We start from the raw sequence: 27989 nt of genomic DNA, 5'->3' as shown, positions 1-27989 counted from the left end.
ATGTAACCTAATTTAAGAGGCTTTGCCTCTCTTATTCAAAAATATGCTCTTAAGCAAAGAGTTTTTCGCTTATCTTTATTAAAAAAAAAAATTTGTTTTGGACCTGCTCAATTATTGCTGCGCTAATGATAATGCACCAGTATGCAAGATATCTTAGAAGCCATTGTACGCTTATCAGCTCTGTTTAGCTGTTGGTCTAGATTGATAAAATAAACTCTTTTTACGCGTAAAATCAAGACTTGGGGAAAAACGGACGGCAAAAGCTGATTTATTTTTAACAGTAAATATGTTGCAGAAAATTTTAGTATGTTGCAAATATTTCGTGAAACTACTGAAATGAAAAATTTTCGGATGAAAGTGTGAAACGGGAACTTCATTAGCAATTTTTCGAAAGGTCAAAAGCCATATATTAAAGAGTAAAAAAGAGCATAAAGTGTAGAGCATAAAATTAATTTAATTTAATTTTTTTTTTTTTATTCAAAAAATGCTGTGGCGCCTATGGAACTTATTTACGCTTGACTTCAGTTCATGTAAATAATAGTGAGCACAAAATAGCATGAATTTGTATGCATTAAATTTTTATGAAAGGAGTTTAACTGCCAACTAATGCCATTAATAATTACATACTTTTTTTTTAGTTACCTTTTAATATTTTTGGATTTTTATCGAATTAAAAAAAAAAAACTAAAAAAGAATGTAGTGTGCATCCCAGTAGTATCTAAAGGGTTTTGCAATAAGAGGTGTTATTTTGATATTCAAAGAAAATTGCTATTTTTTTAAGGTATGCAGTTAATAGTGGAAAATAACATCAGAGAAAAGAAGACCACCACGACCACGCTTACAGGACAATATCCTTTTCATGAAATTTTCCACAACCGAATTGCAAAGTGACTGCCCTATGTCCTCGATAGCCTCACGAATTCCATCTTTGAGGTCTTGAATCGACCCTGGACTGTTGGCGTAGATCTTGTCTTTTACGTGGCCCCAAAGAAAAAAGTCACAAGGTGTTAAATCACAAGATCTCGGTGGCCAATTGTGATCACCTCTTCGAGAGATAACACGGTCCGGAAACTTCCCATAAAAGATCAATGATTTCGTTGCTTGTGTGGCACGTAGCGTCGCCTTGTTGAAAATAAACGTTGTCCAGATCAGTACCATCCGATTTCGGCCATAAAAAATCGTTAGTCATCTCTCGATAGCGCAATCCATTCGCCGTAACTGTTGCTTCAGCTACATTTTCGAAAAACTTAGGTCCAATGACTCCGCCGGACCGCGAACCGCACCAAGCAGTCACACGTTGAGGATAGAGAGGCTTTTCAAATATAAATCATGGATTTGCTGAGCTCCAGAACCGACAATTTTGCTTGTTGACGAAGCCACTGAGTTGGAAATGGACCTCATCACTCAAGATGATTTTTCGTTGGAATTCCGAATAATTTTCATACATTTCAACGACCCAATCAGCAAAGATACGACGTTGTTGATGATCGGCCGGCTTGAGTTCTTGTGTTAACTGGACTTTATAAGCCTTAATACCCAAATCTTTATACAAAATACGGTGTAATGACGTTTGTGGAATGCCTAGTTCCAAAGAACGGCGAGGAATGGACAAATCTGGGTTTTCTTCAACACTTTTGGCTACAACAGCAATATTTTCGGCTGTTCTTGAGCGACGTGCACGGGTTTTATTCTTCACATCACTAACTTGTCCCAACAGCTCGAATTTTTTCACCAATTTCTGTATTGCGGTCCGACAAGGTGCTTCACGATGACCCAAAAATGTTCGAGTTTTACGAGCTGTCTCTACCAAATTTTCACCATTTTTATAGTGAATTTTAATAATTTCAATGCGTTGTTTAAGCGTGCATCGTTCCATTTTTATTAATGGCGTAGTTTCTACTTGTCAAATATCAGAAAATTACATCTACCGAAATAGGGGGCTATTCAAAATAACACCTGTTATTGGAAAACCCTTTATTTGGATTTGTTATTGGATTAAAAAAAAAGTGGTATAGCATCCAAGTAATGTCTTTAAAATCAATGTATTTCAGTAAAGGTCAGTGGAACTGACTCAATCTACATATATAAGGTCTGTTCATGCAAAACTTAGCCAGTCGCTTAATTTCCGAGGATTCGCTCTCGAAGAGAAAAATATCAAAAAAGTAGATGAACGGAAAACCAGTAACAATTTGCAAGTTTTACGAACAGCAGATTAAATTGTTGGCGTGAAAAACCACAAAAATTAAAATTTTGTTCAATAAGCTACCTCGTATAAAATAAAAAGCAGTGATATCTTCGACTCCAGTTACATAGCGCTGGCAACACAATCGACCGTAGGACTTTAAGGCACCTTTCTGGTCTAGAGACGTGAAAATTGAAGGCGTTGAAAATTGAAGAAAAACAATCGGTATCAATTGAAAATCGTTTTTATTCATTAGAACAATTCTTTATTTACAAACAAAAAAAACAAAAAAACAAATTTTTTTTTCAATGACAATAATAAAAAAATTGCTTCCCCTGACGTAACACATGCCACTGGCGTAACTGATTGGGCTGCTCAGGTTCGTCTGAAAAACAAAATTCTGTCGATTATTCATCAGGAGGTACATCGCTATGGTCCCACCACAAAAAACCAAAAAAAAATTTTTTTTTAGATATTTTATCTGTTTATTGGAAAAACCAAAAAAAAGGATTTTTTTCACGTTCTCGCTCTCAAAAAAAATTGAAAAATTGATTATAAAATTATAATTCTGCTACCTGCAAGAGCCACAAGTCTACTCAATAACATATTAAAAATTCAAATCAATCGGTACAGTACTTTTTCAGAAATTACTAACGCCAACTCGGGGAGAAAATAGTTTCGAGAAAAACACGGTTAATGCGCTTATACCTGGGCGTCGCACTCCAAACCGGTATCGTTTTAAAGGACTGTAACGTCTAGCGGTGGCCGCCGTAGCCGAATGGGTTGGTGCGTGACTACCATTCGAAATTCACAGAGAAAACATTGGTTCGAATCTCGGTGAAACACAAAAATTAGGAAAAAGGTTTTCTAATAGCGGTCGCCCCTCGGCAGGCAATGGCAAAACTCCGAGTGTATTTATGCCATGAAAAAGCTCCTCATAAAAATATCTGCCGTTCGGAGTCGACTTAAAACTGTAGGTCCCTCCATTTGTGGAACAACGCCAATACGCACAACACAAATAGGAAGACGAGCTCGGCCAAACACCCAAAAAGGGTGTACGCGGCAATTATATATATATATATAACGTCTAAACTACCGCGAATTTTAATATAAAAACTTGCAAGTATATGTTTAAAAGTATAAACTATCATAACATGAAAAAAATCGACTTTTTTCGAAATTCTAGACCAGAAAGGTGCCTTAAGTGAGATCTTTTTACAAATCAGTTAGCGCTACCTAACCTAACATACCTCGTATCAAACTAAAAAAAAATAGCGAGCTTCGTTTGCCCACAATAATTTATTCCCTTTCATCATCGCTGTCTGATGCAGCACATTCCATTAGTATTTGCATTTTTGTGGCAATCACAGCTTTCTTCATATTTTCCTTACTTCCGTCTATGTATGTATAAAAATATATACATATATAGCCAACTTAGTTAATAACCAAGCAGTTATTATATTATATTATATATATTATATTATATTACAATATAATAATTGCTATCGCGCCGTCTTTGGACGCATAGTGCCGAAACAAATATTTCCGTCTTAATTTGAGTCCATGGGAGAGATTCGGCAATTCCTAAAAATTCTTCTTTAAGGCTACGTGGCCAAGACCCTTGAGCGTCCTTTGCGGTGCGATTCTTGTGGGTTCCAGTCGAGTGCCGTTGTACATACATATGTCGGTCGCTGGCATGCCCAACGTATGGCCAATCTGACTCCATTTGCGTTCTCATATTTCAATGGCAATTGGTTTTTAATCTGCTTCGATTGAGGAATTGTTCGTTTGAAATACAATTTTCGGGCCACCAGACACAAAGGTCTGCGGCTTCCGCGTTGCAGATACAGACACCAATCACGTTTCACACTACCAAGAAGTGCAAGCATAAACCACAAAAGATACCTTTCATGCTTTCGATTTGTATTTTGGAAACTCCAGCAGCGGTGGCCGTAGGCTGTGGTTCTGAAGCACATGCCTCCGTATCATTGACCGATTCCTATTTAATATATGAATTCAAATGAACTTTATAAATTTTATTTAAAATATATTTAATTATATTTTCAATTTTAACCAACATTTTTAGTTAAATTTAGAACTTTGGCTCAATTCACAAATATTAATTCGTGTTTATTTTTACTTTGCGATCAGCTGTTTTTCTCACTTGCAAATTTTTACAATTAACAATTTTTCCAGTAAAAACTTGCAACTTCCCCTCAAAATGAAATGCCTGCCTTTTTGCTCTCTCACTTTCCCCTACTTTGCAAATATTTTGGATACATGAACTCCAAATTGTTACAAATTACAACAAACAATTGTAACAAACCATTTGCTTCATGAACAGACCTATACATATGTATGTATGTATAATTAAAAAAAATTGTATGTATGTATTGGTACCCAAATGCAATGGTCATTATTGAATTGTGAGCAGCAAGAAAGTTGAGTTGAACTGGCATTTAATGCGAAATGTGAAAAATTTCAATTTATTTCAAAAAATATGTAATTAATTTATGAAATGTGAAGGTATCTCGTTATAAAATTTCATGTTAATCACTCAGTTATTAAGAGAGCAACGGTTAATTGGTCATTTAAGGCAGCGTTTTAATAAGGCCAAAGTTCAGGTTTTTTTTTTACTTTAATTTTTTGCATTTACACCTTGCACATTCATATTAATTTTACGGTATATAAGTTTGCATGTTTTTAATTCTTCTAAGTTTCATTAAGATGTTCTCGAAATTAACGGAGTTAAGTATGTATTTGAATAAAAGTATTTAGTAGTGATATTTCAATTTTGTTTCAATTCTAGAAACTCTTATTCGCCGGTTTATTCCTATATGCAAATATTGTGAAACGCGAGCCAAATTATTTTTTTTTATTTCAAACCCTTTAAGAAAATCTTAAAAAATTTGCATCGGGCAGGTTCAGTAATTCACTTCCGAGTGATTTTCACTGCAATTGCCAGAGAATTTCAGCGTCATAATTGTTAAGAAGGTCGAGGTAGCCGAAGGAGTTAGTGCATTGTTGTTGTTGTAGCATAAATATTCTCCATACATATGTATATGGGGAATTCTGCTAAAGTGACAGCCCGGATATAAGTCCGGGTGGTTCCGGTCAGTTTGTGCGTCACAGAGTTCCGTAGTGCGCAGATTCGCGACTTCGAGCATAAAACACCAAATGGGGTGGGGAAAAACATCAAAACGGGCACCACAAATAGGAGGAGCAGCTTGGCCAAACACTCAGCAAAAGGATGTAAACATCAATCATACATTTATAAATACATACGTGTTTTGGAGTTTAAAAAATTCTAAAAAAAAAAGTGCGTGTAGCGTAGTACACATAACAGAAGTGATACTTTCAAGGCAAACAAAGAAATAGGGAGATACCCGAGAGAGTATAGAGAGAAAGAGGGTATATTCAGAAACGCATTATAATGCGCAACGTACTTTTGCAGTGTTGGCAATGCGTTCACAAATGCAAATATGGCAGTACTGCAAATGCATCGCGTTCCAAAACGCCATTTTTGTATCAAACGTCACGCATTATTTGCAGGAAAAATTTTAATACTGCCGCTGATTACGCTAATATGATGTCTGATGAAAAGTGAGTATAAAACTAATTTTTTTAGCTTTTAATGCAAAGATATATTAAATATACGTTATTAAAACAACATTTTATTACATTTTTCTTGATTTTAGCGATTATCTAGGTACATCGGAAGTAAAGTTGCTTCTCAGAGTCCGACTGAGCATGGAAAGTGAATTTGCTTCAGGGCGGAGGAAAAAGAGTGTTTTGTGGAATAAGGTGGCGGAAGAAATAAAAAAAGTGAATAAAGATTTGAAAATAGACGGGCAAATCGCACAGCGAAAATTTTCTAATTGTTTCAAAACCAGATTTTTTTTTTTTTTTTTTTTTTTTTTTTGAAAATTGGAAAAGTAATGAATTACAATCACAATAAATTAAAAAGCATTAGCGACTAGGAAAAAAAGATTTATGACCTTCTTTTTAGCTTTACACGTCTTTTTTTCATAAATTTAGCAAAAAACTATCACTTTTTACTTCAAATATATCGTCAACAACTAAACTCAATAATACTTCCATTTTAGTGTAAAACGCGTTCATAAATGCAACAAATCTTTTTGCAAATCGTTAACAAATCTATCAATTGCATCACTTGTCACATTGGCAGTGTTGCCAGCGCTGCAATTACTGCGCATTTATAATGCGTTTCTGAATATGCCCAGAGAGAGAGAGAGAAAGAATATATATGTATCTAAGTAAGCTCACAACATTTACTACGCCGGAATGGATAGCACTTTATAGTACACCCAAGCACTAGCCAGGAAACGGAAATAAGCGCCAAAAAGTAGGCACCAAAACAAAAACGCCAAAAAGTAGGCACCAAAAATATATTTCCTACAACTTTGCACCAACAAACAAGCGCAAAAAGTAGGCAGTGTTATTTCTCACTAGATATTAGCAACCACAAGGAAAAACTCAGGAAACTCTCTCTCCTTTTCCTCTACGTTATATCTTTTTTCTGTCTCGCGGAACGAAAATGCCCAAAACGTTGCATGCCCTGAAATTCTACTCTCCATTCTCGCTCGTCCATCGACGCCTAAGAAGTTTCACTTCAAAAAAAGTTCAGTATATCCAAATTTTTGTATAAAAACTTGTTTAAAACTTACTAGAATATTGAAAAAAATTTCGAGTTTCAAAAATTATATACTTATCGATATAGGTAAATTTTGGTTTTATGAATTTTCCTCAGCGCATTATTGCTAAGATCGAGGTTACATACATATATACTATAATATCCGACCACTTTTTATGCGAATGTAGGCTAAATTTTTTTTGTTTTTTTTTTTTTGTTTATTAAATTACAAACCAAGTATAAAAACTCTGGCTGCAACGGCTTTCATCTTACTTTTTTTAGTTAAGGTTAATTCAGGTGCGCAAAATTTCTAGAAATCACTCATGTATTCAGCCATGCACACAGGTGTTTTTCGATTATATTGAAGGCGAAGCGTGGAAAAATGCACCGATATCGGTATAAAATTATTGAAGGGGCCGCGCTTGAGGTGAGGCCGCCCTTTCACACTTCTCTCTTACAACTGTTTTACGAATTAACTGGAGTTAATACTAGAATTTTTGGAGTCAATTAGAATTGACACAAATTAAATGGAGTTAATAATAGATTTTCGTCGGTTTTACGTTGCCAGAAGGATCCCGATTTACACTTGTGCGCACATAATTAAGTCACTTAACTTTTTTTTTTTTGTTTTTCAATATTCGTTTTTTTTTTTTTTTTGTTAAACAAGGGGTCGCAAAATTAGTCACCTTGTCGGCAGATTTACAACTTTTGCAAATGTTGTACGTCCATCATATTTTACACCTGTGAATTAGACAACACAGAACCAGACTAAAAGACTTTCGTGCTTTATACGGAAGAAAAATCGTATGCGAAAAAAGTGTCAAAAAGTAAAACGATTTTTGAGCGAATTTAAACTTTCACTTTATTATACCAACTATAAAAGGCTATAAAGCTGCATAGGCAATAATTTTCTAAATATTCCTCCTAAAAAGTTGAAATATTAGGTCTGTTCATGAAGCAAATAGGCAAATTATCAAATTTTGATGTTCATATTTCCAGAAAAGAGAGTGAGAGAGCGAAATGGCATTTCATTTTGAGGGAAAGTTGCAAGTTTTTACTGGAAAAATTGTTACTTGTAAGAATTTGCAAGCGAGAAAAACAGCTAATCGCAAAGTAAAAATAAACACGAACTCAAATTTGCGAATTGAGCCGCAGTTCTGAATTGAAATAAAAATGGTGATTAACTCTTTGGAGACGAAGCCGCTCGACGGGCGAGCATCGCTGAGGACGAGAGGTATTGGAGTACGCAGTAAAGAAAATAAATATGTACGTTGAACGTTATAAAAACTAAGGCTTTTTATTTAACACAATAAAAAATTTTCATAAAATCAAAAAATAATTATAAACAAACTGCTATCACTTCTTCTTCTTCTTAATTGGCGCGATAACCGCTTACGCGATTTTGGCCGAGATTAACAAAGCGCGCCAGTCGTTTCTCTCTCGTGCTAACCGGCGCCAATTGGACACACCAAGTGAAGCCAAGTCCTTCTCCACCTGATCTTTCCAACGCAGAGGAGGCCTTCCTCTTCCTCTGCTACCACCAGCTGGTACCGCATCGAATACTTTCAAAGCCGGAGCGTTTGTATCCATTCGGACGACATGACCCAGCCAACGAAGCCGCTGGATCTTTATTCGCTGCGCTATGTCTATGTCGTCGTAAAGCTCATACAGCTCATCGTTCCATCGTCTGCGATATTCGCCATTGCCAACGTGCAAAGGTCCAAAAATCTTACGCAGAATCTTTCTCTCGAACACTCCAAGCGTCGCTTCATCGGATCTTGTCATCGTCCAAGCTTCTGCGCCATACGTTAGGACGGGCATGATGAGAGTCTTGTAGAGTGTTAGTTTTGTTCGTCGAGAGAGGACTTTACTGCTCAATTGCCTACTTAGTCCAAAGTAGCACTTGTTGGCAAGAGAGATTCTACGTTGGATTTCAAGGCTGACATTGTTATCGGTGTTAATGCTGGTTCCTAAATACACGAAGTCTTTTACAACCTCAAAATTATAACTGTCAACAGTGACGTGGGTGCCGATACGCGAGTGCGCCGACTGTTTGTTTGAAGACAGGAGGTACTTCGTTTTGTCCTCGTTCACCACCAAACCCATTCGCTTTGCCTCTTTATCCAGTTTGGAGAAGGCAGAACTAACAGCGCGGTTGTTAAGGCCGATGATGTCAATATCATCGGCATACGCCAGCAATTGTACGCTCTTATAAAAAAAATTGTGCCTGAGCGATTAAGTTCTGCGGCTCGTACGATGCTCTCCAACATCAGGTTAAAGAAGTCACACGACAGCGAGTCACCCTGTCTGAAACCTCGTTTGGTATCAAACGGCTCGGAGAGGTCCTTCCCAATTCTGACGGCGCTGCTGGTGTTGAGCAACGTCATCTTACATAGCCGTATTAGTTTTGCGGGGATACCAAATTCAGACATCGCGGCATACAGGTAACTCCTTTCCGTACTGTCGAATGCAGCTTTGAAGTCGACGAAAAGATGGTGTGTGTCGATTCTCCTTTCATGGGTCTTTTCCAGGATTTGGCGTATTGAGAATATTTGGTCAATGGTGGACTTTCCAGGTCTGAAGCCACACTGATAAGGTCCAATCAGTTGGTTGACGGTGGGCTTCAGCCTTTCACACAATACGCTCGCTAGAACCTTATAGGCGATATTTAGAAGACTAATACCGCGGTAATTGGCACAAATTGCAGGATCGCCCTTCTTATGGATTGGGCAGAGCACACTTAAATTCCAATCGGCAGGCATGCTTTCATCCGACCATATTTTGCATAGGAGCTGATGCATGCACCTTACCAGCTCCTCGCCGCCATGTTTGAATAGCTCAGCCGGCAGTCCGTCGGCGCCCGCGGCTTTGTTGTTTTTTAGCCGTGATACTGCTATTCTCACCTCGTCATGGTCGGGTAACGGAACGACAATTCCGTCGTCAACGATTGGGGTATCGGGATCTTCACATTCTCTATGACATGCGCAGCTGTCACCGTTTAACAGGTTCGAGAAGTGTTCCCTCCATAATTTAAGATTGCTCTGTACGTCAGTCACCAGATCGCCGTCTTTGTTCTTACAGGAAAACGCCCCGGTCTTGAAACCTTCTGTAAGCCGCCGAACTTTCTGGTAAAATTTTCGGGCGTTGTTCCTGTTGGCCAGCATCTCAAGCTCCTCGCACTCACGTATTTCGGCCTCTCGTTTCTTCTGTCGGATAATACGTCTCTCTTCCTTTTTCAGCTCTCTGTAGCGATCCCACATGGCTCGCGTTGCGCCCGATCGCAGCGTGGCTCTATAGGCGGCATCCTTTCTTTCTGCGGCAGCATGACATTCCTCGTCGTACCAATTGTTTTTTCGGGCTCGCCGGAATCCGATTTCTTCTTCGGCGGCGGTACGTAGTGAACGAGAAATGTTGCTCCATTGCTCGCGCATGCCGGTTTGTTGGGCAGTGCTCTCCGAGAGCAGGAGTGAGAGTCGAGTGGCGAATCTTCTGGCTGTCTGTTGTGATTGCAGCTTTTCGATGTCGAACATTCTTTGCGTAGGTAGATGTACGTTTTTTGCTGCACAGAGGCGGGTGCGCAGCTTGGCTGCAACAAGGTAATGATCCGAGTCGATGTTGGGCCCTCGGATCGTACGTACATCTAATACACTAGAAGCGTGTCTTCCATCTATCACAACATGATCGATCTGGTTTCGCGTTTTTCGATCAGGAGACAGCCAGGTAGCTTGGTGTATCTTTTTATGCTGGAATCTGGTGCTGCAGACTACCATGTTTCGGGCCCCGGCGAAGTCGATCAGCCTCTGTCCGTTACCGGATGTTTCGTTGTGCAGGCTGAATTTTCCGACTGTGGGACCAAAAATTCCCTCCTTGCCCACCCTGGCGTTGAAGTCGCCAAGCACGATTTTTATGTCGTGGCGGGGGCAGCGCTCATAGGAACGTTCCAAGCGCTCATAGAAGGAATCTTTGGTCGCATCGTCCTTCTCTTCCGTCGGGGCGTGGGCGCAAATTAGCGAGATGTTAAAAAATCGCGCTTTGATGCGGATTATTGCGAGACGCTCGTCCACCGGAGTGAACGACAGTACTTGGCGACGAAGTCTCTCTCCCACAACAAATCCGACACCGAATTTGCGCTCCTTTACATGGCAGCTGTAGTAGACGTCGCAAGGTCCTATGGTTTTCTTACCTTGCCCCGTCCATCGCATCTCTTGGATGGCAGTGATGTCAGCCTTTACTCTCACGAGGACATCAACCAGCCGGGCAGAGGCACCTTCCCCATTAAGGGACCGGACATTCCAGGTGCATGCCCTCAAATCATATTCCTTATTTCGTTTGCAGGGGTCGTCATCAGTAAAGGCAGTTCTCATCCGAGGCTTTGTAATTCTTTTCATTGGGGGGGATTTTTAAGTGGCGGGTCCCAAACCCAGCGCACAACCAGCTATCCTGGAATGCTTCGCCTTCTCACGTTAGCTCACTCCCGAACGGGTGTTCGGGAGCTACCCAGAGGATACGTGGGCTAATCCCGGCCGTTGTGAGCTGCTTGAACCATATGTAGAAGAATCGTCCTGGCCACTCCCAAGTGAATGGCGATCAGTAACTTTCCCCACTTGCGTGGACTTCTACACATGGAACCATCCTCCATCCAAACTGCTATCACTGCTAATGTTGAAATGGCTGAGTGGATTTCTTATTGCACGGATTTCACTTCCACTTGTCAAAGTAATGCCGTCTTATCAGATTCAAAGTAATTCCTGTATTCGTCAGAACTGTCACTATCTAACGTATCATCTCTAGATCGCTTAGCCATCATGCGTAGGATAAAATATAAATTATAGTTTCCATGCTGGTTCCTCTGGCAGAGAGGAAGTCTCTCCCTGCTGAGAGACTAAATCGAAGAACTGAAGTTCGTTCTGACTCTACCGTCGTCTCATATCGTAAGTTTACATTATAAGGAAGATAAGACTTCATCGCTAATGGCCCCTAATTTCTTTGAATGAAAACGTGACTCTTTTACTATACCTATGCGTATCTTATCGCTCAGAACGACAGGCGTCGCAGCTACGAACTAATTTGGGCGACTATATGCCGACACTCGTCCGCAAAGGGTTTAAATGGACGATGTAAGTACACATAATTCTCTTGTTACACCATAGATACGTTCCCAAAAAATCGTGTAAAAAGAAAATTCATGCAAAAAGAGAATTTAGTGAAGACAATATTAAAAACTTCTTTTTAGAATTCACTTAAGAATTTATTTCGTGCTTTCACATTTTAATTCATTACTACTACTTAATTAAACTATTTGTAGTTGCAATATTGTCAACAGAGACCGCCTTGTTTCTATCGAACACAAGGTGATCTTTGAATTATATAGAGAATGATAAAGTTATCTAAAGTATTTAAATGCTTCTGCAGGTTCCTTTCTAATCTAAGTTTAGAAATTGAGGTTCGGGGTGAAGACAAATTGAGAACAAGAAAAAATGCCCTGATATTAATATTTCATGCTGGTGTAGCAGCTGACAGATCCCTGCCTAGTGCTGTGAATCCATCAATAGTAAGAAATAAATTTTAAAACGGAGAGGGCAAAATTTACCTAGTCTCAGAGACTCTTCCTGAGACTAATTTAAACGCGTATATGCGTCGAAAAATCTCACTCTATTTGCTCTATTAGATTCAAGAAAAATTCATAAAATTTTAGAAATCGTGTTAAAACAATTCGACTAAAAAAGAAATAGGCATAAATATATTTTAGATAAAATTTATTAAGTTTATTTAAAGACATACAGGAAATAGGAGTCGGCCAATGATATAGAGGTGCATATGTACTTCTGAACCACAGCCTCCAGTCGCCGTTGCTGGAGTTTCCAAAATACAAATCGAAAGCCTTGAAAGTATTTTTTGTTGTAATTGTTGTAGCAATATACTTATCCCTGTCAGTGTTATATAAATCTCCGGTCAGCTTTGCCTAGTACATCTACCGGTAGGCCCAGGAAACTTTGCTGTTTCGACAGGTTGGATCCAAAGGGAAAGGGATGTTAGATAAGTGGGTTTGATGCGGCATATGAAAAGGTGGTTAGTGTAGTGTCGAGAGCCCTCACATGCTGGACATATGATTAGTAGGATAACTAGGAGTTTAACCAAAACGTAATTGTGTAAAGGTTACTCGGTCCTGTTGGGGTAGCTGGAGCTCTTCATCTGCTATAGGTGGTGCTTGGACTCCGATTACGGCATGTAAGGGTCGGCAGCTTAAGAAGGAGGCAAGTGACTCCCGATGAATGTCGTTAATTGTCTACCTGATTACTGTCCGGTCCAGTACTTGTCAATTTGTTTTGACCTGGATCTCGTCGACGTAATTGAAGAATTGTCGGCTGACGTGCTTGGTAGGCGGTACATTTTCAAGCAGGTGTCTGCATGGGTAGGACCTGCGGTAGCGCCCTACCAGAAATTGCTTCCTGAGCAGTTTGTTGTGCTCCTTCACAGGGAGCATCTGTGCCTCGTTGGGAAGGTGTTGTAGGTAGGGGACATCAGGAGGTGTCCCGTCACTGTCCGAATGGCAGTGTTTTGGCATGTCTGAAGCGGCGTCCACTGCGTATCACTAGTTCCAGGCGACCAGATAGGCGCAGCGTAATTTAGAATCGGCCGGCCAATTGCTTTAAATGTCGCCAACCACATTTCTCTGTCTTTGCCTCAAGAACAAAAAAATTATTGTAGACAAAAAATTATGTGATGCGAAGCTCGTTATTTTCCGTTTCATTAACAATATTTTTTGTTAATTTAATACGAGGTAGCTCGAATGAATTTTTTTTTTTTTTTGTGATTTTTAACACCAAGAATTTAATTATCTGTTCGGAAAACTTGCAAATTTTTTTGATATTTTTCGTTTTGAGGGAGAATTCTCAGAAATTAAATTACTGGATAATTTTTACATAAACAGGCCTATTGATGACATTTTTTTTTTAACTTTTAAGAATGTTGTACAAAATTTGCAACTTTGATTTATTAGAGTTTTTTGTTACACAATGAACTGTATTTTAATAAAAAACTAATGAAAAAACTTTAGCATGAAAAATATTGCGAGTATAAAGTGACTTAATTCTGTGAGTATAAGTGTATCCGGTTAAGAATTGCACTTCAGCATGATACCCCAACAATTTGTATGGAATGTTTATACTATTAAAATAACAACAATAACAACTGAAAATCTTTGCATTTAACCCTTTCAATACGGATTTTTTTTTTAAAGGGAAAAAATATTTAACCATGAAAAGTTATTACTAGTGATCTAAATAGTATGTCCTTTTGTATAAATAAAGAAATTATTTCTAGGAATTGAGAAAATGTCCTGGGAAAACATTGTCCCACCCGTAATGAACACTCAGTAGATCTATAATTGTCGTTTTTCCACTTACTGACCTAGCACGTGCTACGATTTAACTACGACTGCAAAACATGTGTAGAGAAAAATACAAAGTATAATGGGTCATACGAAGCATAATTGATAGTATATATCGTAAAAAACTGATGGGAAGAAAATACACAGCGATGCAAAGAAATATTTGGCATTTAGTAAAACGAATACACTCATTGCGACGTATGTGTCCCGTTAGTATTGAAAGGGTTAAATCATTTCATCTTAAAAAAATTATTTGTATGCCCAATTTTCCGCATGGTAAGGTGAATTTTAAGAGGTTACAGGTGGTTTTAGCTCTCAAATCTCTCGCTCTCTTTCACTAGATCTTTTGTTTACATGTTGATATGAGAAATATTTAATTAATTTATCAATTCAGGTTATTAACAGTTAGATATTGATACTGTCGCAAAAAATATCGCATAAAAAGCGTAAAACTAACTAGAATCTACTTAATATTTAATAATAAAAAAGAAGCACCTGTTAAGCCAGCGAGCCTAAGGCAGGTACATACATACATATGCATGTCTGTATGCACATATGTACGTATGTGTATAACGAACTTTGTTCCGAGAGCCAAATGAGCGTGCGCTTTTACTCACTTAAAAATGTGTAAACAAATTAACAACAAACATGCGAATTATCGCTTTTCTATGCAATAAATGAACAGCCAAGAGATTAAGAGAACAACAACACAGCATTTCATTCATTGCATGGGAGATTTCTAATTTTATAGTATTCAGTAGTTGAACGCGAATCGGCAACAGGTTAGGAAGTGAGCAAAGTTTTATGAAAAGAAAAACAGAGAGTATAGCTGAAATTGATGTACACAACTCTTTTTTGTGAATAATTTAATGTTATATTTAAGTGAATACGTCAATTGATATTTAATTATTGAGTGCTTTGGACATATAAAGATTTCCAGCGATAACAAATTCGTCGACACCTGCTTGTCAAAATCACACTCTACGCACTGCATTGCCTAGTTTTTGCGCTTAATATTTGTGTGTTGTTGGTGTTCTAGTGTCATTTCGTTGGCGTCGAAGGGAAAACATGTCGCTAAAATTCTACTATGATTTGATGTCGCAGCCATCGCGTGCGCTGCATATTATCCTCAAGATGAGCGGTGTGCAATTCGAAGAATGTCCAGTGGCGCTGAGAAAAGGTATGTAAGTTGGCATTTGTTTTTTTGTTTGTTTCATTTTCAGATGTTGATATGTAATTATGTATGTTTGTATGCACATTTAAAATGCACGTATCAAGGACGTAGTGGAATTTCGATTAGGGAGGGCCAAAGTTCACTAAGTTTGAATTGAATTTTATAAAGGGTCATTCAAAAGGCGGGCCGAGATGTTATTTTAAAATTTACATGTAAAAATTTAAATTTTTTTCAGGTTTCAGTATTTTTATTCAAAATACAGCTCTTAACAATTATATGTAAAAAAATATATATATATGCCCCACCATGGGGCAATTCATGGTGGGCGTCTTCAGGTAAAATCCGCCAAACAGTCGATTCATGAGTGAATAATTGTCGAGAACGTCGAGAAATCGATGTTGGTTGAAGGTTGCTCAGCAAGACTTTGCGCTATATGTGGCAGCAATATTCCCACAGAACGCCCAGTTTTAGGTCTGTCATTCCTTTTTCTATCCCCGACAAAAACAGTTTGTTGAAATTTTTAATAAAAACCTTAGACTTGTTGTTGTTGTAGCAACTTAAGAAACCCTATCAGTGCGGTTTAATCACTGGTAATCTTCGACCTTACTAAGACCACGATCATCTAACGGTGGACACAGAAAACGTGCTGTTTGGACTAGTTGGGTCCAGAGGGAGAAGCATGTTAGGTGAATAGCTTTGATGGGGCATGTGAAAAGGTGGTTAGTGTCATGCGGTGTGCTTTCACATGCTGGACATATAAGGATAAGTAGGAGTTTAACCTGCTACAGTATCCAGAACGAACTTGCGCCAAAGTTACGCGGGTCTCACGAGGCTCTTTTTCTACAATAGGTTGTGATTGGATTCCAATAACGGCATTCGGGGGTCGGGAGTTTAGAAATTTAGTGGTAAAAGTCTCCCGGTCGAACTGTCGACTTATTCGGACGATTATTTCCACTAAAACAGTCATGAATTTCGCGATATGTCGTCGTCTTAAAGATCGACCATTTTCACAATAAGTTTCAATAGTTTAACGCGTTGCTGTATCATGTAAAATTGTGCATCTGTTCTGCTTGACAAATGTCAAGATGGCACAAAAAAGGAAGCGTCTAAGAATTATTCACTACTGACAGGCGTCACTTTTGAAATACCCTTTATTTATGTTTTTTTAATGCAGATGATGTACGATGAGTTTATTTTGTTACTGACTGCTGTTTAGAGTCGAAATCTTTAGTGTCACTCTCACTAAGTGGCCCAAACTTGAACAACGTTGCTTTACTTAAATATTAGGAACACTTGCTTCTGTTTAGTAAAGCCATTAGGGGCTAGGGGTAGTCAGAATTTTCAAAAAAATGGATTTTTTTTGCGTTTTCTTAAAGTATTAATATCTTAAAAATATTGTGTGAAAATTTGAAGTGAATCCGACAAATACTTTTCGAGTTATTCAACAATTGGCAAAGGGCGCTCGGCCGTTCCTAAATCGATTGCAAAACTATGTTTTTTGAACTGGTGATCACTGTAACTTAAAAACCGCTTGGTAGATTTCAGTTAAATTTATACTGCTTTTGAAAAACATAAAAAACTCGTACCGGATCGTAGGATTTTTTTTTTCAAAAATCGATTTTTTTAAACAATTAATTTCCGGTTTTTTTTTTCTCGAAAATCCTGAGGCCGCCATATTGTTAGAACAAAAAAGGCTTCGTTCAGGCACAAGATTTTCTATAATATAAAAATGAATCGCAAAATGTGTTGGTAAGCGCATAACTCAACAACTCATGGACCAATCTTAATTTTTTAACATGTTCCTTGAAGTCCAAGGACGGTTTATACGGCGAGAAAAATTCGAATAATTTCCGGGAACAGCCTAAAACAGCCCTTTTCTTTTTCCCATACAAATATTGCGCGTTCGTGTGAGTGCGTGTTCGCATTGGAGGATCTAATGCGTTTACACAAAAGTGATAATATCGTAAACATATTTTAAGAATACCAAAAGGCAAACATTATTAATTAATCTAGAAAACCCATGTTTCTCACATGATCAATTGTATGTTGCCTGTTCCAATGGTGGAAAACCATCAGATTTGTTTGTATATTCACCAGGTAATCAAACAAAAAACATTGTATTGTATATCATAAAGCACTACAATAAAAATAAAACAGATTTTGGTTAATAATTATGATTCACTTGATTTACAATAAAGCGATTACTGAAAATACTTATATACGTTTTATTTCATTATTCTTTATTATATTGGTTATTAACCCTATGTTAATAATAATAATACAATAATAAATAATTAATTATCTCTTTGTCATTGAAGCACCCACTTTATAAATATTTGTCACCTTTAGGTTCCCACTATCCCTTTAGATTATTTTTCAATCAGGTTTAAGTTCCCCTCTTAGTTTGAAACCCTCTGGCAAACACCCCAGTCGGGGTTTTTAGTGGGTCCCAAAAGGGTGGCCAAATTTCGAGGAAGCGAAGATACTTAGGTCACCCGAGCTGACCCTTTTCTTTAATTCTCCTGAACAGAACCGTCACCACGATGATAGGGTGGTGTGTGAGGGTCAGCAGAGTAAAAACGTCTTAAGGTCGACTTATAAACTGCCACATTCAAAATCTATTTGACAGAATGAAGTCTGTCGGGTCCGCTAGTCTATTAATAAAACTATTTTCTCTTGTCCGATTGATTTTAGATGAATCTCCAAGGATTTTTGATGATCACCGCAAGGGACTCCGGGGTCCGATCAATTTTACAATTATTATTGTAACTTTTTTTTCAATTTTGCTAAAGTCAAGTCGAAATATGATATATTAAGGCTATGTTCTTATTTTTGCAAAATAAAGCAGTTGACTAGCAAAAAAATATTGAAAATCATCCCCTAACTCCATGATATGTTACAAATTTTTCATTCAGCTATTCATTGTGGTTCTTCTTTATATACAAGTATTTTTTTATTTTTTGAAAAAAAATTTGTTCCTGTAGTCAGATCCACCTAAAACGACAAAATCTAGATCGTTTCCTTGACGGTCGGTTCTACGCTACCGAAACGACCCGGATTTATATCCGGTCAAGGACTGTCACTTCAGCAACATTCCCCGTATATATATGAGGAATGTTTATGCTGCTACAACAACAACAACAACTAAAGCTAAATAAGAGACATAAATTCTCAGCTAAGCTTTCTAAAACTTTTCCGCAAATGTGTTTCATTTTCTCTCAATGCGCATTTCTTTCCAATTTTGGTATACTCGTACCAATATTCAGATACTCCTGCTCCGCCCTACGCCACCCTAAGATACACCCTAGGCACGCATGCAAGTACCTAGTGCTTTGCGTGATGACGATTGTAAATGCCTTTATGCTATAAAAATATTTAAGAGGCATCAAAGGTCAAAGGTAAAAATTTCAAAATTAATATATTGTACTTTTCATATCTCTAAAAGTAACTGACCGTTTAAAAATGTTTAAGGTTCGAGTAATTAAAATTTTTCTTTTACACCAAAAAAAGTGTTTTTTTTAGTTGTTACAATATCATTTTTATCGAGTCCAATTTTTTGTTTTCTACAGTAAGCGTTCCAGCGTTATTAATCAATGCTTATCAAAAGCTATTCGCAAGAGTATTCTTCGTTTATAATAATCGGGCACACATACATGCATACATATGTACATTCATATATAGTTACATGTGTACATTAGGGTGCCTCACCAAGACCAATTTGCGGTTTTTCATTGAAATTATAATATTTATTATGTTTTCTGAATTCCGTCAAATGATTTGTATAAAAATATTCAGCTCAAACCAATATTTCCGGGGAGCATTTCTGTCTGAAAATGCAGGTTTAGTACTAAGTTTGCATAGCAGTGAAATATGCGTGAAATTTCATATGTATCTCACGGCAAAGTAGTACTCAAATCTGCTGCGAGGCGGCACTGCAAAACCTTGTTACTAGGGTAGAGCCTATCATCGACAGCAGGGACCACGCTATGGGCATCTTTTTGGATATAGAAGGGGAATTTGATAATGCCACTTTTGTCAATATGTGCAGATCTGCTAGTAGGCATGGGGTAGACCGGGTGGTGGTGAATTGGATTCGTTCGATGCTAGCTCAAAAAATACTCACAGTGCCAGTAGAGGAAGATCTACTGGTGTTATCCAAGGTTAAAAAAAGCTGCCCCCAAGATGGTGTGCTGTCTCCATTGCTCTGGTGCATGCTGATCGATCCTCTACACACCACCCTAAACGACTCGGGAATCTACGTACAAGCATATGCGGACGACGTTGCCTGTTTGGTAACATGTCCTTCGCTTATGAACATCTGCAGGAAAGTGCAGAAAACTCTGCATATGATTGACACTTGGTGCTATGTTAATGGACTATCGGCAAACCTCACCAAGATTGGCATTCTCCTCTTTATCAGAAGGAGGAAGCTTGTCGGACTCGTTCTGCCTTAGCTAAAAAGAGTCACAATCCAGCTATCCAAATAAATTAAATATCTTAGAGTAATCCTCGATAGTAAACTCCTTTGGAAGTCACACGTTGAAACAAATACATCCAAAGCACTGATAGCCTTCTGGTTGTGGAGAGGAGGGTAAGACGGCGGACCCGCCCGCGCTTCGCACGAACCAGATTTGAGGTCTTTGGCGCTGATGTGTTAAGAAGCGACCACTTTGGGTCCTTGAGATCACAAAATCTACTGAGATTTCTTCGGAGGTCGAGTAGATTTAAAGACAATTAAAAAGGGAACCCAAGCGCAGTACAATGGACTTAATGTTGTCTGAATGCTGTACTTGCTAGTTGTCCCGACTAAAAAAAAAACAGTACTCAGTTCACGCCATAAAAAAATGTTTTTCACACCTATTTAAAATGCACAGGTTATTTAAAATTTAGCGAAAACTGACAGTTCGTTTGCGAGTGAAGTGCCTGAGTTCGAAGATATGGCGTTTCTAAGCGAAACGTGCAAAAAGTGTAAATAAATCTTCTTTATAAATTTTGGTGTCAATTTATATGTGTATGAATTTATTTTAAAACACTTTTCTTACAAAAATTTGCCAATCGCCTCTGGAGCTCAGAATTTCATACATTTGACGTTTCTTCTCATTTGACAATCAATGTTCCAGCAACATTTTGCGACAAATGAAATGTGCATGTTGCTGGCGAAATTTCACGACTGTGAATTTTGTATTAGCCTTAAAGGCTAATAGGGCTCTAGAGCTCGAAAGTGTATGGTGATTTCAGCAATTTTTTTTACAAAAAAAGAAATGAAGAAACGATATTGAAATTTTTAAGGCTTTTTATTTAACTTCTTTTACATACAAAACTGAAAACAAAAAGATTTTAATTTAAAAAATGGCGCTGAAGTTGACCCCCCAAAAAATTGGACCTGGACGGTGTGTCCATTTTGGCTCTTTTATTTATCTGAAATACAAAAACCAAAAAAAATATTAATCAGTATGACTGTAGCTATGCCCCGCTTCAAGAATAAAAAAGAAAACAATTTGACAAAATGGCGCGATTTGGAACTTGACACTCTAAAAATCGGGGTTTTTATAGTTTTTTAATAAAAAAAAGAAAAAACGAAATAATTGAAATAATAATATGATTCTACCACGGGCAATAGCCATTGATGTTGGGAACATCATATTTAAATTTCAGAACATTCGGTTGCATAGTTTGTTTGGTTTTTTTGACAACACCAGACCGAAAAAAGTCGTTTCAAAATAAATGAGTTTAAAGTTTGAGGTACAGGAGCGCGTCGACCACTCTCTACCTAGTTAATGGACTGTAGAAGCTATAATATTGGGAATTCTCGCATGGAAATTTCTGAATACATTCTTAAGATACTATACTTTCGAAATATCTAATAAACAAAAAATCGATGTTTTGAAATTACTGGACCACCCCTTAAGATATTTTGCGCAACGCTAACTCCTCTGACGGCACGCATTTTCACAATTATCAAAGTCATTTGGAAAGTATTTACTCACTTAAATTCTTCTATTTTCATTTTTATTTTCCCTCCTTTTATCTTTCTAGGTGAACATTACACAGAAGAGTTCAAGCAAAATATTAATCGCTTCCAGCGTGTGCCTTGCATTATCGATGATGGCTTCAAATTGGCCGAAAGTATTGCTGTGCTCAGGTAAGCCAATCATAGTTCGATAAAACGTTTACCGAAACATTTGAATTGACAAAAAAAGTTTATGGCGATGATTGTTTATCTTGTGCCACAGTTCATGAGTGGTTTACACGTTTCAGAGATGGTTGTGAGGACATAAATGACAATGAACATACGGGCCACTGTCAATTTATCAAAAATTAACCGAAATCCTCGTTGAAATTCATGGAATCAGAGTTGAATATCTCCAAAACATCGATTTATCGCATTTTAACTGATTCATTCATCATTTGGGCTTACGAAAGGTCTGTGCACGTTTCATTCCGCACAAATTAACTGAGGACCAAAAATTGCTCAGAATTCAACATTCGGAAGACCTCATTAAAGAGGCCAGAAAAGACGAGAACTTCCTTTACAAGATTGTAACTGGTGATGAAACGTGGTGTTTCCAACATGAACCTGAAACTAAGCGTCAAAGTGGCGAATGGAAGGCCCCAGACGAGGCCCCAGACGAGGCACCATCCAAAAATCGCGTTTGGAGAAATTAAAAAATCAAATCGGTGCTCAGTTGTTTTTACGATTCCAAGGAAATTATCCACAAGAAGTCCATGTCAATGGGCCAACTCGTCAATACAATTTTTTATTTTGGCTTTTGAAGCGTTTGTTGCATCGCATTCGCCGAATTCGCCCTGAATACCGCAAAGGAGGAAGCTGGCGCTTATTGCATGATAAAGCACCATCTCATCGATCCACTCCTGTGACTGATTTCTTGACTAGAAATCGCATTTTAACCATCAATCACTCACCATATTCGCCTGATATGGTTCCCTGTGACTTCTACCGGAAAATTCTATTCGGAAAATTGCATTTGGCCATGAAAGGAACCCGTTTTGCGTCCACAGAGGTCGACATCGTGAAGGACATTCTGGTCAGTGACCTGAAACACTCTTAGATCGCACAAAACAGTGTATCGCGGCTAGAGGGGACTTTTTGAATAAGTAAACTCTAAGTTATGAGGACAAAGCTCCTGTCGTTTCTATATTAGCTCAGTCTTATTTATTTTGCACTTCACCTTGAATATGTACAAAAATGCTCAGAATGTTGAGAAGAGTCCGTCCGTCGGTGCTCACGATACTTCAAGCAAAAATTAATATATTTCAATGAAACTTGGACCACATTTTACTCTTTATCCAAGGTAATTTGGTATTGAAGATGGGTGAAATCGATTCATAGCGGGCCTCGGTGTTTAAGGGGTTACATCTAGTTAGAATTTTCAAAAAATCGATTTTTTTTTTATTTCATTTTTGTAATGTACATATATTTAAGTAAACACTATGAAAATTTCAAGTCATTCCGAAGATTATTTTTGAAGTTATACGCATAAATGTAACGACGCGTCAGAGCACTTTAAATTAGCTTTTAAAACTTTAACCTTGTTTTTCTCAAAACTGTGTTTTGAAAGTCGGTGACCACGATTTCTCGGAAACGGCTAAACCGGTTAGTCTGAAATTTTTACACCGGCTTCTGAACTATATTTTCTAGTACTTAATCGAAGCTTTTTTAAAACCGATAAACATTTTTTTGTTTATACACAATTTAAGGCCAAAACTATTCCAAAAAATAGATTTTTTTTTTTGAGAAGCCGCCATTTTGCCAATAAATCTTTTTTTGCTTATTCCTTCGATTAATTACAAGAATATACAATACTTTAATCAAATCCGTTTGGTTTTTTCATTTCAGATAATCCACTTCGGAGATATAGTGGTCACCGTAAAACGTCTTTTTTTGGAGGGGTTCCTGGAAATCTGCTGTAGCAGCTATAAAAACTGTTATTCTTGCAACTAAAATTTGTTTAAATATTATTCAAAGTTACCATAATATGTGTACAAAGGCTTAAAACAATTAATTCAGAAGTTTTCTCAGGAAAATTTTTTTAAAAACCTAATTTTTCAGGGCTTCTAACTAGATGTAACCCCTTAACGTAAAGCACGGTCCTCGCACTTTTCCAAATTTACCTACTTTTCCTGTTTATAAAAACAAAAAAATCTCATTCCTTAAGCAAAAATAACGGAAAACACACAGTTATTCAATGCATCAGTGGCGCCAGCAAAAGAAAGCGGGCAATCACGATAATAGCGCAGACACACCAAATTTATAGAAGTCCTCAACCATCTGTGTGGTCCTTCTGCCAAACAAATGTGAGGCACAGATGGCGCTCCAAGCTGTAAGAAGGCGTTGTTCCTAAGCAACGGCAGTTGGGCATTTCCACCATTTAGGTCTGGTGCGGCAGGCTAATCACCTACCCTGTCAGAAATCAAAAACAGATTAACGAAACCAACGCTTACCGAGGCCCCCGAAAGGAGTGAACAAGGGAACAAAAACAAAAATGTGCGCGGTTATATAAAGTTCGATCTCTACTAAACTTAGTATTTCCTGTTTTATTTGGTTCCATTTCCTTTTTGAGAAGCATATTTGGAGTAGAGATCTATTTGGAGTAGAGATCTTTTGGAAAAAGTTTTTTCAAATAGCGTTCGCCCTTCGGCAGGCAATGGCAAACCTCCGAGTGTATTTCTGCGATGGAAAAGCTCCTGATAAAAACCATTTGGTTCTTGCATTTGTGAAAAAACATCTAGACTTCCATCAAAAATATGAAGAGGAGCTCGGCTTTGAAAATTTGCGCCAATCTGACTTGAAACCTAGAAGTTTTTAGAGGAAAAATTGTACTTTAAATTTATCTCTCCTCCACATCAACAGTGATTTTTACTTTCATCTTAAGTCGAACACTCTTTATAACTAAATATTACTTTACTTTTATAATTAAGTATAAAAAAATTAGTATTCATTAAGAAATTCTCCACAGGTACCTCAGCGCAAAGGGTAAAATTCCCGAATATCTTTACCCAAAATACTTTGTAGAGCAGGCACGAGTTGATGAATTTCTCGAATGGCAACACATCACTCTTCGTGTAACCTGTTCACTTTACTTCCGCACCATTTGGCTGGATCCATTGGTAACCGGTGAACGTCCGGTGGATGAGAAAGTAGCGAAAATCAAGAGTCAAATGGAGGCGAATTTAGATATCGTAGAGAATGTGTGGCTGGCAAAAACCGATTTCCTAACCGGGCAACGGCTGACGGTGGCGGATATTTTTGCGGCGTGCGAAATCGAACAAACACGTGAGTGGGTAAAAAATTTAAAAGTACTTTGAATATATGTACATTCTCTGAAATTATTATAAAAACACAAACATTTTTTTATCCGGAGGAATTCAAAAATCAACGAAAATTTTGAGCGACTTCAAACTTGCTCGATGTTATAGTAAAATTAATGGGCTATAAGAAATTTATAGTCTCGAAAATTTGATGAAAATGTTTGTAATTTTGTCGATTTTTTATAAATCTTGTAGAAAATGGGAAACATTGAATTTTAGACTATTATATTCTTTGCTATAAAACGAACCCTTCTTCTTCTTAATTGACGCGATTGCCGCTTACGTGATTTTGGCCGAGTTTAACAAAGCGTGCCAGTCGTTTCTTACTCGTGCTAACCAGCAACAGTTGGACATACCAAGTCCCTCTCCACCTGATATTTCCAACGCAAAGGAGGCCTTCCACCTGCAGGCACCGCATCGAATACTTTGAGAGCTAGAGCGTTTGTATCCATTCGGACGACGCTGGATCTTTATTCGCTGTGGAGTGTCTATGTCGCCGTAAAGCTCATACGGCCCATTGCTCCATTGCCTCGCGGTCACCTACGTACAAAGGTTCATAAATCTTCCGCAGAATCTTTCTCTCAAACACTCCAAGGGATGCCTCATCAGATATTGTCATCGTCCAAGCTTCTGCGCCATACGTTAGGACGAGCATGATGAGAGTCTTGTAGAGTGTTAGTTTTGTTCGTCGAGAGACGACTTTACTACTCAATTGCCTACTTAATGTTAATTCTGGTTCCTAAATAAACGAAGTCTCTTAAAACCCCGAAAACATAACAGTCAACAATGACGTGGATGCCGATATGCGAGTGCGCCGACTGTTTGTTTGAAGACAGGAGGTACTTCGTTTTGTCCTCGTTCACCACCCGGCCCATTCGCTTTGCCTCTTTATCCAATTTGGAGCAGGCAGAACTAACAGCGCGGTTGTTAAGGCCGATGATGTCAAAATCAGCGGCATACGCCAACAATTGTACGCTCTTTTAAAAAATTGTGCCTGAGCGACTAAGTTCTGCAGCACGTACGATCCTCTCCAACATTAGGATTAAGAAGTCGTCACCCTGTCTGAAACTTCGTTTGGTATCAAACGGCTCGGAGAGGCCCTTCCCCATTCTGACGGCGCTGGCAGCTGGTAGCTTCAAATTAAAAAAAAAGGAACAAACACCAAACTCAAAAATTTTCGCATTTTGGGTTTAAAAAGGCAATAAATTTATTGGCACTACACAACTAGGCTAATGTGTCGTCACGCACTCTCTGTTGGGCGCAATATTGTTTCTATCATTCTTGAGAGACCTGTAGGTTTTAGATTCCTAAGCTTTGTATTTTAAGTAAATTGGGAACTGTAAGAGAATCATGCTGCCATATCACCAAAATCAGACTCTTCTTAAGAACTGCAATGGTCGCGTAGAAACTTTCTGTTTTGAAGACTTCGTCTGCAAGTCTCTCATTTTCTACTATCTAATTTATGTGGTTTTCATTCAAAAATGTGTTGTTTTTATTGGCTGAATTGGAAGCTGTCAGCTGTGAAGTTCATGTTTAGAGTGAATCGAAAACGAGTTCAAAAATTAAGAAATAATTCGTTTTTCAGAACACCAAAACTAAATTAACTCATATTTACAGTCATTTTTATATTCCCTTTCGCTTGGAGAACTCCAAAATATACTTTATGATTTCCTTTCTTGGCTTTTCCTAAAATAAAAAATTAAATCCTACACTTTTCTCTTGCAGGCATGGCTGATTATGACGTGCGCATCAAATATCCGAAAATCAAGGCCTGGTTGAAACGCGTGCGCGCAGGCTGCAGCCCACACTACGATAATGCCCACCACCTTGTCTATAAGATCAGTGGCACTGCACCACATGCGAAGCTGTGAAATATATTTAATTTTCTATAATTTTTGTAATTTTGTTACGAGTGAAAACATACAAATGTTTGTCAATAATAAAGTAAATAATAAGGGATGTGGGCAATAAAGTAAAATAAAATAAATTGTAATAAAAATAATTAAGAAAAGGAATTTAAAAAATTTAATTACATAAAAAATAAAAAAAGAGTTAAAAAACCATAGTTACATAAAAAAATTAAAAAGAGTTTAAAAAACGAATTACACGATTTACGAATTACAATTAAATTAAAAACGAACTAAAATGAATAATTAAAAAAAAAAATAATTACATAAAAAAACTTGAAAAGGATAAAAAAAAATTAAGTACACAAAAAAATTAAGAACGAACTTAAAAACTTTAATTGGATAAAAAAATTAAAAAAAAAAACATTTAAAAAATTGAAATAAATACAAAAATTTAAGAAGGATTTTAAATAAAATAATTACATTAAAAAAATTAAAAAGAGTTTAAAAAAATTCATTACATTAAAAAGGACTTTACCTACATAAAAAAAAATACAAGAGTGTAAAAAAATTCTAACAGAAAAAAATTAAAAACAAGAGTTTAAAAATTACATAAAATTTAAAAGGATTTTAAATAAAATGTTTACATAAAAAAATTAAAATAGAGTTTAAATAAAATAATTACACCAAAAATTATTTAAAAAATTTAATTACATAAAAAAATGTATAAAGGATTTTAAATAAAATAATTACATAAAAAAATTAAAGAGTTTAAAAAAAAATTATTACATAAAAAAAGTGAAAACGAGAAAAATTTAATTGCATAAAAAAATTAAAAAAAATTAGTTACTCAAAAAAATTAAAAACTATATTAACTTTAAGGGGGTCTTCTGGTCTCGAGGCCCTGAAATGAAGGGTTTTTTTGGGGATTGATTGTGACAAATCCTGTGAATATTTAAAAAAAATTTTTTTTTTATTTTAAAGGTACATGTCTTGGCTTTTAAAAAATGGTTTTGACTTTGAAAAAAATTAACACCCGCGACCTTGAAATGGCGCTGAAGACGTCCACCTCCAAACGAAACAGGTCTCCATTTTGGTCACGGTTTTTCCACCTGGGTAATCAGAAAGCAAAAATTAGATATGCGTTGTCTTCAGAGTTGCCCTGGTTAAGTTTTCCCGTGACAGATTTTTTTTTTTTAAATTTTTTTCAAAAGTTATGCAACAATTTGCAAAAAAAAATTTTTTTTGTTCATTTTTTGAACTTTAAAAGGTTATAAAAATGGAATGAAAAAAAATTTCAAAAATCGTACACGGGGAAACTTAGCGGTAAGTTTTCCGAACCTTTTAAGACCAAAACCATTGAAATCGGAGTATAACTACTATGAAAAGTGTGACCAAAATGCTTAAAAAAC

At 37.1% G+C, this 27989-nt stretch overlaps 1 protein-coding gene across 2 annotated transcripts; it reads left to right on the top strand.

The window, feature by feature from the left end:
- Nucleotides 1–50: 50 nt before the first annotated feature.
- Nucleotides 51–26722, top strand: LOC128857064 (glutathione S-transferase theta-1). 2 transcript variants are annotated; one of them, XM_054092613.1, is made up of 5 exons: nucleotides 51–280; nucleotides 15266–15406; nucleotides 21437–21542; nucleotides 24379–24695; nucleotides 26456–26722. In XM_054092613.1, coding segments are annotated over exons 1-5 (711 nt in total). In that variant the 5' UTR covers nucleotides 51–279; the 3' UTR covers nucleotides 26602–26722. The 2 variants fall into 2 exon arrangements, with proteins under 2 accessions (XP_053948588.1, XP_053948589.1); XM_054092614.1 differs by lacking the exon at nucleotides 51–280 and having other exon boundaries at nucleotides 14974–15406.
- Nucleotides 26723–27989: the final 1267 nt, after the last annotated feature.

Source organism: Anastrepha ludens, chromosome 3 (assembly GCF_028408465.1).
Source record: "Anastrepha ludens isolate Willacy chromosome 3, idAnaLude1.1, whole genome shotgun sequence".
NCBI classification, from domain to species: domain Eukaryota; kingdom Metazoa; phylum Arthropoda; class Insecta; order Diptera; family Tephritidae; genus Anastrepha; species Anastrepha ludens.
This window is presented reverse-complemented; position numbering and strand designations above follow the sequence as displayed.

What these genes read in the sequence shown, in the direction of transcription:
- LOC128857064 (XM_054092613.1), top strand. An exon ending in TCCAGTGGCGCTGAGAAAAG is followed by an intron (nt 15,407 to 21,436) that starts GTATGTAAGTTG and finishes TTATCTTTCTAG; the next exon opens with GTGAACATTACACAGAAGAG. An exon ending in GTGCGAAATCGAACAAACAC is followed by an intron (nt 24,696 to 26,455) that starts GTGAGTGGGTAA and finishes TTTCTCTTGCAG; the next exon opens with GCATGGCTGATTATGACGTG.